Source organism: Pelophylax lessonae (genome assembly GCF_965119305.1).
Source record: "Pelophylax lessonae genome assembly, chromosome: 3".
Lineage (NCBI taxonomy): Eukaryota > Metazoa > Chordata > Amphibia > Anura > Ranidae > Pelophylax > Pelophylax lessonae.
In genome coordinates this window covers 168,891,178-168,904,866 of record NC_138770.1, presented here as the reverse complement: position 1 = coordinate 168,904,866, position 13,689 = coordinate 168,891,178, and the positions used below count along the sequence as shown (strand labels likewise).

Below are 13,689 nucleotides of genomic sequence, written 5' to 3'. Positions count from 1 at the left end.
AAGCGATCCTCAGTAGAGAGGGAGAGAACCCCACCAGACTCACCACCCAGCAGAAACGGGCACCTGGGTGGTGCTGCCAGCACGGTGGGGGTGTCCTTTGCAGTGTTTTACACCTGATTTATGGGGTTCCCCTGTGACTCATGGAGTCTTTGGTGCACATCTCCTCACCTGATCCACTCTCCGAGTCTGCGGGTCCCAACCATCCATTGATGCACTGATGGCGGTCCTGGAGTCCTTTGTGTCCTGGGTGGAGGTGGCTTTCGGGTGACGGGCTAGCAAAAAGTGCCCCCTGCCTTCCCCTGCCTCATCTGTCTCATCAGATCCTGAATCGGATTCGGCCGCCGTGAACTACAGGCACGTAATCCTCAGATAGTGAGAACATTTCCTCCACATATGCGACTGCAGTAAAAGGTGCTGGTGAAAGCACTGATTGTATCTGTGTGTGAGACCTTAAAGATGGCGGATGCAGCTGCAACGGAGGCGCGGGTTTCCATTCGCACTCACAAGCCATAAAGAGCGGCAAAGGTGTTTCCTTTCCTCGCCTATTTCGGAGAGTGGGGAAGGCCAAAGTAGCCCCTTGGGGTCCCTAAGCAATTTGCTAGGCGATACCCCTATGAGGAGTCCCTTATTAAGAATTGGACTGTTCCACCGGTGGTGGACCCTCCGGTTTCCAGAATGAACAAGGCAACCATGATTCCAGTTGAAGAGTGCTTGGCCTTTAGGTATCCGGCTGAAATGAAAGGAAGGCAGAGGCTGTGGCCTGCAATATGTACACTCTGGCAGGTTCAGCACTGAGGCCAGTATTCACCATTGCCCTAATGTTTCTGACGGAGTGGGCTAAGCTTTTGCGCTGTGACCTGGATGGAGAACAGCTCCCCCCTGCCTTTGCCGAGCTGGTGGACCAGCTGGTCCAGGGTTTGCAGTTTATCTGTGATGCCTCCTTGGATGCGCCGCTACCCTAGTGACTCGGCTCTCTGTTTCAGCAGTGGTCCGTCGGCGTGTCTTTTGGCTCAAATGCTGGTCTGCCGGCCAGATTTCTAAAAAGGCCTTGACTGATCTTCCCTTTCAAGGAGATCGTCTGTTTGGCGTACCATTCTTCTGCAGGCTGCTAAGGGCAAGGACCCTCATCGTAGACATGTGCCCTCCTTCTCGGCTCATACGTTTTTTGTTCCTCAGGGACAAGGGCTCAAAGACTTTCAGGGCCTCCTCTGGAGGATCCAAATGAACCTGGTCTGGCAAGCCGAGACCTGGCCTCTCCAGACCCGGGGACAAGGCTACTTCAGCATGAAGATGCGCCCTCACCTGTATCTGGGGTGGGGGGCGTCTTTGCTGGTTTCCGGACCTGTGGACTTCCCTGGTACAAGACAATTGGGTTCACTAAGTCATTCGGTCCGGCTACAAGATCGTTTCGCTCTTGTCCCCCGGGTAGTTTCTTTCCTTCCAACTTACCCCTGTCCCCAGACCGCTTACAGTGTCTGTTTGGGGCTGTACCAGACCTGTTACTTCAATGGGTGATTGTTCCGGTTCCAACTTTGGAAGGTTTTCAGGGTTTTTTTACTCAAACCGGTTTACAGTTCCCAGGAAGGAAGGTAAGGTGCATCCAATCCTGGACCTCAAGGCGCTGAACTGCTTTGTACGGATGCAGAAGTTCAGAATAAAGTCCATTCGCACGATGGTGGCATCTCTGCATCAGGGGGATTTTCTTTTTCTCCTATAGACATCAAGAATGCTTACCTTCACATTCCAATATGTGCCGGTCACCAGCGCTTTCTCCTCTTTGCCGTGGGAGAGGGCATTATCCGTTTGTGGCGTTACGCGTTGGTCTCGCCTCTTCTCCTCTGGTTTTAGCCCCGGTGCTGGCATTGTTACACCAACAGGGGATCACAACACTGGGCTACTTGGACAAAGACTTTCTGCGAGTGGAGTCTCCTACTGCTCTGGTGGAAAACATGGAAACCCCCATAAGAACTCTGAGAGAGTTCGGCTGAATTCTGAATTTTCAGAAGTCTGCTCTGGTTCCATCCAGAAACTGGACTATTTGGGTCTGACTCTTGACTCTGCCTGCTCCTGCCTCTGGACAGACTCCATAAATTGCAGGCTGCAATTCATCTCCTGCTGTCCAGCAAATGGTCATCCCTCCGGACTTGCATGCGGGTGCTGGACCTGATGATGTCTACCTTCGAGGTGGTTCCGTTTGCACAGTTCTATACGAGGTCCCTGCAAAGGGAGATTCTGGCCAGATGGGACAAGACTCCGCAGTCTCTGGACAATTAGATCCGGCTGAGCCGGGGAACAATGGAGTCCCTGACATGGTGGCTTCGTTCGCCGGTTCTTCGGCTGGGCAAATCCTTCCTCCCCTTGTATTGGACAGTGGTCACCACGGATGCCAGCCCGTCTGGCTAGGGAGGCATCCTTGGCAAAAATTCTGCTCAGGGACTCTGGACACTGGAAGAGTCTTGGAACTCTGAGCGATCAGACTGTGCCTGAACCATTGGACGGATCGTCTTCAGGGATGTCCAGTGCGCATTCAATCGGACAATGCCACAGCTGTGGCTTATGTCAATCATCAGGGAGGGACAGGAAGTGTCCTTGTGGCTCTGGAGGTAGCCGGCATTCTAAGGTGGGCAGAACAGTTCGTTCTAGCCCTCTCCGACGTACACATTCCCGGGATGGAAAACTGGCAGAAGGATTAACTTAGTCGGCAGGCGTTGGACCAAGGGGAGTGGTCCCTTCATCCGAGGTGTTTCATCAGTTGCGTCTCCGGTGGGGCATCCCTGAGGTGGATCTATTGGCATCTCAGCTCAACAGAAAGGTGCAGAGGTTTGTAGCTCAGTCACAGGATCCTCTGGTGGATGCCACAGACGCGTTGGTGGCCCCGTGGGGTCAGTATTGTTGGATTTATGCCTTCCCTCCTCTCCAGTTTCTGGCTAGACTTCTATGCAGGATCGAGGCTGAAGAGATTCCGGTCATCTTAGTGGCCCCGGACGGGCCTCACCGGGCTTAGTACGCTGATGTGGTGTGGCTGCTCGCGGACGTTCCTCAGACGCTTCTTCTCAAGGAGGATCTGCTGTCCCAAGGACCAATCTTCTATCCTTTACAGTCATTAGCGTTGTTGGCTTGGCTGTTGAATGCCAGGTGCTGATGGATAGAGGTTTGTCTGAGTCTGTGATTCCAGCACTGTTAAAAGCTAGGAAATCTACTTCTAGGAAGATTTACCATTGTACATGAAAGTCGTACACTGCGTGGTGCGAGTCTCTTGGGGTTCATCCTTGCTTTTTCTTGGTGGCTCGGATTTTGACCTTCAACAGGGGGTTTAGCAGAAACTAGCTTTGAGTACTATCAAGGGTCAGGTGTCAGCCTTATCGGTCTTCTTTCAACGGCCCTTGGCCACATACTCCCTGGCGCGTACCTTTCTTTAGGGAGTTATGCACTTGGCCCTCCAGTTCGGTCTCTGTTGCCGCCTTGGGACCTTAATTTAGTGCTCTCCATCCTCCAGAAGCCACCTTTTGAGAATCTTTGGGAGATTCCACTGCTTATGCGGTCCTAGGAGGTGGCTGTCTTGGTGACTATCACCTCTGCGCGCAGGGTGTCGGAATTGGCGGCAATATCCTTTCATTCACATTACTTGGTGGTTTACAGAGATAGGGAGGTTCTTCGTCCCATCAGTCGTTCCAAAGGTTGTCTCTTCAATTTTCATATGAATGAAGACATTGTGTTGCCTTCCCTGTTTCCCAGGCAAAAACATCTGAAGGAAATTGCCTTGCATGCCTTGGATGTGGCCTGGGCGATTAGGGTGTACCTGGCAGCTACAGAGTCTTTTAGGAAATCAGACTCCTTATTTGTGCTTACTGATGGGCCTTGTAAAGGTTTGTCCACTTCCTCTGCGCCCATTTACAGATGGATCAGACAGATGGTGATTCAGGACTATTCCATCAATAGTCCGGATCCTCCTTTACCTGTCAAGGCGCACTCTACTCGGGCACTCAATGCCTCCTGGGCCTTCCGTCATCAGGTGTCAGTGATGCAGGTTTGCAAGGAGGCCACCTGGTCATCTGTGCACAGTTTCACAAAGTTCTATAAAGTGGATGTGTTGGCATCTGCGAATGCTTCCTTTGGTTGCAAGGTTTTGGAGGCTGCTGTTTAGAGGACCTGGTCCTCTTTGAGGGTTTATTGTTTGTTTAAGGTGAGCTCTAGTTGTTTTGGTTGAGCTCCTGTTGCCTGCTTGGCTACTGTTTAGCCTTGGGACTTTTTTGCTGTTCCCACCTCTCAGCAGTTTAACACTGCTTTGGGACGTCCCAATGGTTAAGAAGATCAGGAGCTGTGTCCATCAATAAACGAAAGAGAAAATAGGATTTTTGACTTACCATAAAATCCATTTCTCTGATGATCATTGACGGACACAGCACTCACCCCTCTGGAGTTCTAATTCTTCTGATATTGCTTGTAACAAAACTGAGTACCTACAGCAGAGAGAGGGAGTATACCCCCTGGGACTGCCCATAGGCATAGTCAGACTTTTTTTTTCTGCCTAGTGTTCTGCTCCTGTAGGGGGCGGTATAACCCAATGGTTAAGAAGATCAGGAGCTGTGTATGTCAATGAACATCAGAGAAATTTGATTTTTACGGTAAGTCAAAAATCCTATTTTTTTTTTTCCTCTGCTCTTAAACGCTAAAGCTTAACCACTTTACCACCGGAGGATATTGCTGTCTTGCGTCTGGGCCACTTTTTGCGAATCGGCACTGTGCGATTTTAACGGACAATTGCACGGTTGTGTGATGCCGTACCCAAATGAAATGGACGTCCTTTTTTTCCCACAAATAGAGCTTTCTTTTGGTGGTATTTGATCACCTGTGCGATTTTTACTTTTTGCGCTATAAACAAAAAAGAGCATAAATTTTGAAAAAATAACTATTTTTCACATTTTTTTATATGAAATTCCCCCCCAAAAAATTTTAAAAATCAAATTTTTTTTTACATTTTTGGCCAATTTGTTTTCTGCTACCTATGTATGGTAAAAAAAATCGCAATAAGCGTATTTTGATTGGTTTGCGCAAAAGTTATTGCGTTTACTAACTAAGGGATATTTGTCATTTTTGGTGTTTTTTTTTTTTTTGTTTTTTTTGCTGGACTGCGACATTGCGGCGGACAGATCGGACCCCTGACTGACATTTTTGACACTTTTGGGGGTACCAGTGATATTACTACAGTAATCAGTGCTATAAATATGCACTGTTACTGTAGAAATGACACTGGCAGGGAAGGGGTTAATTTTTATTGGTGATCAAGGGGTTAATGTATGCCTGGTGCTTACCTATGTGTGTGGGGGGGAGGGGGACTATGTGACACAAGGACAGATCGAGGGTTCAGCTATGCTGAACCCTGCAATCTGACCCTGCCTGTCACTTAGGAGATCCGCCCGCTTGTGTTTACACAAGCAGGCGGATCTCCACACTCGATTCCCCGACGATCGGTGAAGAGCAGCGCCGCTCCTCCCCTGGCCCGACTCCCGCTGTGACTGAATACAGCGGGAGCGAGGCTCCGGCGGCGCGCGCGGCCCCGAGAGAGGGGAATGTCTGGTGACGTAGTACTACGTCGCCAGACGTTATCGAGCCACTTTGCCGCAGTACAGCTCTAGCGAGCAGTGCGGAAGTGGTTAAAGAACCTCTCTAAACTATAGCCTGCATGAACACATAGGATAAAACTATTTGCTTCTAGAACCGGAACAAAAAATGCTCAAAAGCTACTGCTAGGAGCGTTTTTAAAGCTAGTGTGCATGGAGCCTCAAGATAACAAATGTAATAATAGAAAATGTGGCAAGAATACTTGGCTATATATGCCTTTTTAACCAAGGAGTCCTGTCCACTTCTATTTGCGGCTTGGCACGATCTGACCCAAGCACGTGCTAGCCCCTGTATGAGACCGACTTTGGCTATGGTATATACAGGACAAGTCAGTAACAACCAATGGTAACCTTTTAGAAATTGATTTCACCTTTAAAGGAAGATGGTGTACATTTCCTGTAAAATGGCTTGGCCATATGGTCAGCTTGCAATGACATTCCTTATAGCATCAGGTCAGTTAAGGTAAAATCATCCTTATGTCCCTCAATGACCGCTTAAAGGAAAAGTACAGCCAAAGCTCGTTTGGCTGTACTTCTCTTGTGGATAGCAGGAGTGCAGTTTGTTCTGCACTCCTGTGACCCGTTTTCAGCCGACAGTGAGCCAGTCCAGGCTCGGAAAGAACATGACCATATGGTTGGTATCTGTCCACATGCCTGTACCAGCACCCGGCTCAGCCTCTCAGCGATCCACTGACAGCCTGAGCCGCCAGCTCCCTCCCCCTCCACAGCCCAGCGCTCCAGTGAGTGTGTGTGGGGGGGGGCAGGGCAGAGAGCCGTTGACTGAGAGTCACTGGCTCTCTGCTCAGGGAGCTTTGAGAACTGAGCGACCCCTTGACATCACCCCACCCCTCTCCACTGTAGTGTTTTCTGCCCCCCTGCACCCCCCTATAAACAGTGTCCTGTGCCCCACCCTTGTAAAGCAGTGTCCTTTGTCCCCTTCACATCCCCCCCACTCTGCTACCGTACACAGGTGTACTGCAAAGTGGAAAGCAGGAGGCAGCACAGGAGGGGCAGGAGCTGCCAGAGTTAACTGTTCATATTAACAAGCTATTGATTGGTTGCAAGGGCCGCCCTGCATCCTAGCAACCAATCACCTGCTGGTTAACTCGAAAGGATAACGGAGATAGCTCCCGTCTTCCATCCAGTATTTTGCTGCCTCTTGTTATGTGCTCTGCAGTGAAGAGGAGGGCGGCTGAGGGGAAGGACCGGCAAAGTACTTGCGATCTACCTATTGACTGGCTGTGATTGACGGCTTGCTGACTCCCCTCTAAAGCAGTGTTCTTTAGTTGTGTTGTCTTGTTACAAGTCTCTAAATTTTTGTCTCTCATGAGACAGATGTCTGCAAATGCATAGGACATTTTGAATGTCTAATAGGCATTCTATGTATGTAACCAAAGGACAACCGATTTATTTACCCTTGAGGGACCCTGTCTCTGAAACTTCTCATTACACTGGCATTAGCAACACCACGAGTAGCCAGTGTGTGCTCCTGCCTCAAACACAGGAGATCAGCGAAAAGCTCAGAATAACCCTTATCTGCTTTGGCAGTAAGCACTCCTAGACCACCTGAGCTTTTTACTCCCTCTCCATGCGTAGGTTTGGAACCCTGAGATCGCCTACCCTCTCTTTCAAGCCTTCAGCAGGAAGGTGCCCCCCCCCCCCCCTCCATATCAAGTGGGTTTGTTGCATAATCCTGATAGTTCCTCAGGAATTGTGCATCCATGGCATTTGGTTGTTCAGGATACTCCTTTTAGCTCACAAGCTGATTTCTTAAGGATGGCATCGCCCTCAGCTGCCCCTCACCAGGTCTCCTGTGCTACTTGGACATAGCTGTGTTTCGTCCCAGGGTTTCCTGAACCCCGCATTCCGGGGACCCCCCTTCTAGGTGAGAAGTTGCCTTTGGAAGATATTCCCACCAAAAAAATCCAGTTTCCTCAGGGAAATTATTTACCCCCCAAGCATCAATAATAAGCATTTCCCTTCCCAGAGGGATCATCTGACTTACTGAGTCAATTGTAACCAGTTTCCACTGCTCCCTCCCCTAACTAAAACTTGACTCTAAGGTGTCCTTCAAAAACACTTGTTGCTGGGACCACTGGACCTTGTGTCCATTTTAAAAATGCTGAAGTGGACTTCCTCGAAGATTCCGCTTTCTGGATTCTTGAAGCCATAATTTTCTTGCAGGGTCCTAATCCAGCAAGCTTTGACCAGATGGGGGTAAAGATATCTAACAATTTGCCATCAATGGGCTAGTCTTCTCTGCACCCTGTGGGTCATTGGAATCTTTGAACTGTCAAAGAAATCCCTCTCGTTCCCACTTAGGGAGTGCTTGTAGGGTCATTCACTTGTTGACTCTTGGTTTTCTTTACCCTCTCCCTTGGTACTTGGGAGAAACAGCTTGAGGCAAGACATTTAGGCTGTCCCTTAGAATCAAGAGGTCCCAAACATAAGCACCAAGTCACTTAGGGTTAATAGAGTGGTCTCTTCTATCCCTGATCCACCTTGGAAAGATTCCTGTTACAAGGGTGTCCTTGTGTCTGGGAAGCTAGTTTCATGGAGTAGTTGGCCACCACTTCTTCAAGGGATAGTTTAGACAGACCATTGTTCAAGCCTCTGGTCTCAAGGATCAAGTTCCATGCTTTTCTGTCAGAGTGTACACTACCAGATTTGTGAGTGTGTCTTGGGCTTTTTGGCATCCGGCTAGTTTCCCAGATTTTCAAGGCTGCCACCTGGTCCTCTGTTCCTGTATTTTCTAAGTTCAACCAGATAGCTGTTTAGGCCTTCTTTCATGCAAGCTTAGACTGCAAAGCCTTTCAGGTGGCTCTGAGTTGCCATTGGTCCCCAGTTTGTTTTTATTAGGTCTGTTGGTGCATGTTTCTTTATGCCCAGTTCTCAGTTGAGAGGTATAGGTCCTGCTCCTCTGTTTATGATCATGCTCTCTGCACTGTTTTGCTACTAAACTTGGACTTGCTCATAGTGAAAGGGTTATCCTGAGCTGGCCTACAAATTGTTTTTCTCTGTGTCTAATCCTTGTGTACGCAGCAGTTGGTTCCACAAAGGATTTTTATGTTGTCTACAAAATTCTATTGACACCCCTCCCTGACCAGGGTGATTTATTTTTTATTTTTTTTTCTAATTGTACTTGACCATTATTACTTTTAGGTTATTTTAAATGTTATATACTCTTCGTTACCAGCTTCAGGAAAACCAGGATGAAATAGAAAACATGATGAATTCCATTTTCAAGGGTATCTTCGTTCACAGATACAGGTAATTCATTGATAAATGTGATATGATTGCATTAAAGTACCTCTGTCATGATAGAGAGAGGTTTAGGCTGCTACAGTGGTCTTTTTCTGAAAATGCTAGTTATGCAGATATTTTGTTTTTATAATCCGGGTCTCAAAGTAAGTAAAGAGATAAACTAACTTGATGACTTTAATTTACTGCATGCTTGTTTCTTCGCTGAAATCGGGTAGAATCAGGCAACTACCTTTTGCAGGAAGCTTTAAGATTTCATAAGACACTATGTACAGTGCATCCGCAAAGGATTCACATCGCTTCAATTGTTGCATTTTGTTATGTTACAGCCAAATTTCAAAATGGATTAAATTATTTTCCACAAAATTCTACAAACAGTACTCCATATCGAAAACGTGAAAGAAGTTTGTTTGAAATTAAAATTAAAAAAACTAAAAAAATTACATGTACGTAAGTATTCACAGCCTTTGTCATGACACTCAAAATAAAGCTCAGTTGCATCCTTTTTCAACCGATCATCCTTGAGATGTTTCTACAACTTAATTAAAGTCCACCTGTGGTAAAGTCAGTTGATTGGGCATGATTTGGAAAGGCACACACCTGTCTATATAAGGTCCCACAGTTAAACTGTGCATGTCAGAGCACGAACCAAGCCATGAAGTCCAAGGAATTGTCTAGTCATCCAAGACAAGATTGTATCGGGATACAGATCTAGGGAAGGGTACAGAAAAGTACCCAATGAAGGTTTTAATGAGCACAGTGGCCTTCATTATCCGTAAATGGAAAATGTTTGGAACCACTAGGACACTTCCTAGAGTGAGCCACCCGGCCAAACTGAGTGATTGGGGGATAGGGGCCTTAGGGAGGTTACCAAGAACCCGATGGTCACTCTGACCGAGCTCCCACATTTCTCTGTGGAGGAGAACCTTCCAGGAAAACAACTATCTCTGCAGCACTCCGCCAATCAGGCCTGTATGGAAGAGTGACCAGATGGAAGCCACTCCTTTAGTAAAAAACACATGACAGCCCACCTGGAGTTTGCTGGAAGGCACCTGAAGAACTCTGAAACATAAACAAAATTCTCTGGTCTGATGAAACCAGAAATGAATGGCAAGCTTCATGTCTGGAGGGAACCAGGCACCGCTCATCACCTGGCCAAAACCATCCCTACAGTGAAGCATGGTGGTCGTAGCATTATGTTATGGGGATGTTTTTCAGCAGCAGGAACTGGGAGACTAGTCAGGATCGAGGGAAAGATGAATGCAGCAATGTACAGCTACATCCTTGATGAAAACCTGCTCCAGAGTACTCTGGACCTCAGACTGGGGTGAAGGTTCATCTTCCATCAGGACAATGACCTAAGCACACAGCCAATATAACAAAGGAGTGAAAAAAAAAAATAACAAAGGAGTGGCTACAGGACAACACTGTGAATGTGCTTGAGTGACCCAGCCCTGAACCCGATTGAACATCTCTGGAGAGATCTGAAAATGGCTGTGCACCGATGCTCCCCATCCAACCTGATGGAACTTGAGAGGTCCTGCAAAGCAGAATAGGAGAAACTGCCCAAAAATCTGTGTGCTAAGCTTGTAACTTACTCCAAAAGACATGAGGCTGTAATTAGTGCCAAAGGTGCTTCAACTAAGTATTGAGCAAAGGCTTTGAATACCTATGTACATGGGATTTTTTCCAAATTTAAATTTGTATTAAATTTGAAAAAATTTCACGCAAACTTCTTTCATGTTATGGGGAATTGTTTGTAGAATTTTCAGGAATCCATTTTTGATTTAGGCTGTAACATAACAAAATGTGCAAAAAGTGAAGCACTGTGAATACTTTTCCAGATGCACTGTATCTCCCACAATGGGAACTTTAAAGACTATTATGCTAGTTAGATGCACTTTTTACCTTGCAAACTCATCTTTCTTCAGAGACGCCATTGCTGAGATCCGAGCAATCTGTATTGAGGAAATAGGAGTTTGGATGAAAATGTACAGCGACGCCTTCCTGAATGACAGCTACCTAAAGTATGTGGGCTGGACACTTCATGACCGGGTGAGTTCTAAAATAAAGATGTAATTAATAAAATCTGTCAGGACTGTTGGTATATTTTCCCTATCAGATTTTAGGTGTAGATTTTTTGGCATGTTAAATAGTCATGGACATCAGGCATGGATAAGCATGTCCACTTAACCATTTCATACCCTTGTTACTTATCCATATGTCCTTGTGTTGAAGTGGTTATACCAGGATGATAGCTGCAGCCATCATTCCCATATTAAACCTTTCATGCCGACGTAACACAAATACGCTTCCTTTGGCTTCAAGGGGTTGTACCTGGGTGATGCCTGCAGCTACAGGTAAAATTTTTTAAAGCGACACCTATGGGGATTTTAACCACTTTACCACCGGAGGATTTTGCTGTCTTCTGTCCAGGCCACTTTTTGTGATTCGGCGCTGTGCGACTTCAACTGACAATTGCGCGGTCGCGCGACGCCGTACCCAAACGAAATTTACGTCCTTTTTTTCCCACAAACAGAGCTTTCTTTTGGTGGTATTTGATCACCTGTGCGATTTTTACTTTTTGCGCTATAAACAAAAAAAGAGCGTTTATTTTGAAAAAATAACAATATTTTTAACATTTTTTTATATGAAATTCCCCCCAAAAAAGATGTAAAAACCAATTTTTTTAAAAAATTTTTGGCCAATTTGTTTTCTGCTACCTATGTTTGGTAAAAAAAATCGCAATAAGCGTATTTTGATTGGTTTGCGCAAAAGTTATTGCGTTTACTAACAAAGGGAAAGATTTCTGTCATTTTTGGTGTTTTTTTTTTTAAACGCGTAATGGCGGCGATCTGCGATTTTTTTTTTTTTGCGGGACTGCGACATTGCGGCGGACAGACCGAACCCTTGACTGACATTTTTGACACTTTTGGGGGTACCAGTGACATTACTGCAGTAATCAGTGCTATATATATGCACTGTTACTGTAAAAATGACACTGGCAGGGAAGGGGTTAATTTTATTGGAGAGGGAGCGGTTAATGTATGCCTGGTGCTTACTGACGTGTGGGGGGGGGGAGGTGACTGAGTGAGTCATGGACAGATCGGATGTCCAGCTATGCTGAACAGTCCGATCTGTCACTCCCTGTCACTATGGAGATCCGCCCGCTGTGTTTACACACAGCGGGCGGATCTCCAGACTCGATCCCCGGCGATCGGGTAAGAGCAGCGGCGATCGCCGCTGCTCCTCCCCTGGCCCGACTCCCGCTGTGAATGAAAACAGCAGGAGCGAGCCTCCGGCGGCGCGCAAGCGCCGCCCAGATGGGGGAGTGTCTGACGACGTAGTACTACGTCGTCAGACGATAACGAGCCACTCTGCCGCAGTAATATTACTGTGAGCAGTCGTAAAGTGGTTAAAGTACCGTAGTTTGTCGCCATTCCACGAGTGTGCGCAGTTTTAAAGCATGACGCGTTGGCTATCTTTTTACTCAGCGTAACATCATCTTTCACAATATACAAAAAAAGTTAGACTAACTTTACGGTTTTGTTTTTTGTTTTTTTTTGTGTTTTTAATTCATGAAAGTATATTTCTTAAAAAAAAAATAAAATGCATTTGAAACACTGCTGCTCAGATACAATGTGACATAAAATATTGCAATGTTAACAGTTTTATTCTCTTGGGTCTTTGCTAAAAAAAAAATATAAATATATATATATATATATATATATATATATATATATATATATATACACTGTTTGGGGGTTCTAAATAATTTTCTAGCAAAAAATACTGATTTTTAACTTGTCAGAAAAAGGCTTGGGCTTCAAGGGGTTAAAATTTGCAGCCAGTGAAGAGCTTTTCTTTATAGGAAATCCATGTGCAGAAGGGCCCACACATGTGAGGTATCATTGTGAACATTAAGTTTGAGTAAATGCAATCATTCTGGCACCGGATAATGGATAATTTGATATGGATAATTTAGTGTCATAGTTTGTCGCTATTCCACAAGCCTGTGCAATTTTAAAGCGTGCCATAATAGGTATTAGCATAACCTCTTATATTTTGCCAACATTTTTGTTTTGTTTGTGTGCACTAAAATAGAATAACCTGTATTTTTTCCTTAACCGCTTGCCGACTGCTCACAGTATATTTACTGCGGCAGTCAGCCCCTCACAGGCAGAGCGACAGAGCGACGTAGGTCTACGTCGCTAGCCTGTGAGGCTCGGGGGAGCGAGCGCGTGCCCGCGGAGGCGCGCTCCCGCGCGGTCACGGACCCCCCCCCCCCCCCCGTGCGTGTGACCGGCGGACCCGACTCGGCGATCGGCGGGGGAGAGGGAGAAAGTCAGGCAGCTTGTGTAAACAAGCTGCCTGTCATTCTCCTCGGTGTAGAAACACTGATCACACGGTTCTACAATGTAGAACCGTTGATCAGTGTCCCTACAGCTCAACAGACAGCCAATCACAGTAAGAATCACGCCCCTAGGGACACACACAGCCCCTCCCTCTCAAATAAAGTTAACCCCTTCACAACCAGTGTATTTTTACAGTAACAGTGCATATGTATAGCACTGATTACTGTAGAAATGTCACTAGTAACCCCAAAAGTGTCAAAAATTTCAGTCAAGGGTCCGATCTGTCCGCCGCAATGTCACAGTACCGCAAAAAAAAATCGCAGATCGCCGCCATTACGCGTTAAAAAAAAACAACAAAAATGACAAAAATCTTTCCCTTTGTTAGTAAACGCGATAACTTTTGCGCAAACCAATAAAAATACGCTTTTTGCGATTTTTTTTTTTTTTTTTTT

The 13,689-nt window shown here is 46.3% G+C and overlaps 1 protein-coding gene across 1 annotated transcript in view; it reads left to right on the top strand.

Annotated features, from left to right (window-relative positions):
* Positions 1 to 13,689, top strand: part of STAG1 (STAG1 cohesin complex component) — a 223,978-nt gene that overhangs the window by 74,613 nt on the left and 135,676 nt on the right. The window contains exons 8-9 of the mRNA XM_082249885.1: positions 8,818 to 8,891; positions 10,814 to 10,937. Coding sequence (XP_082106011.1) covers positions 8,818 to 8,891; positions 10,814 to 10,937 — 198 coding nt within the window. The remainder of the gene's footprint in view (positions 1 to 8,817; positions 8,892 to 10,813; positions 10,938 to 13,689) is intronic.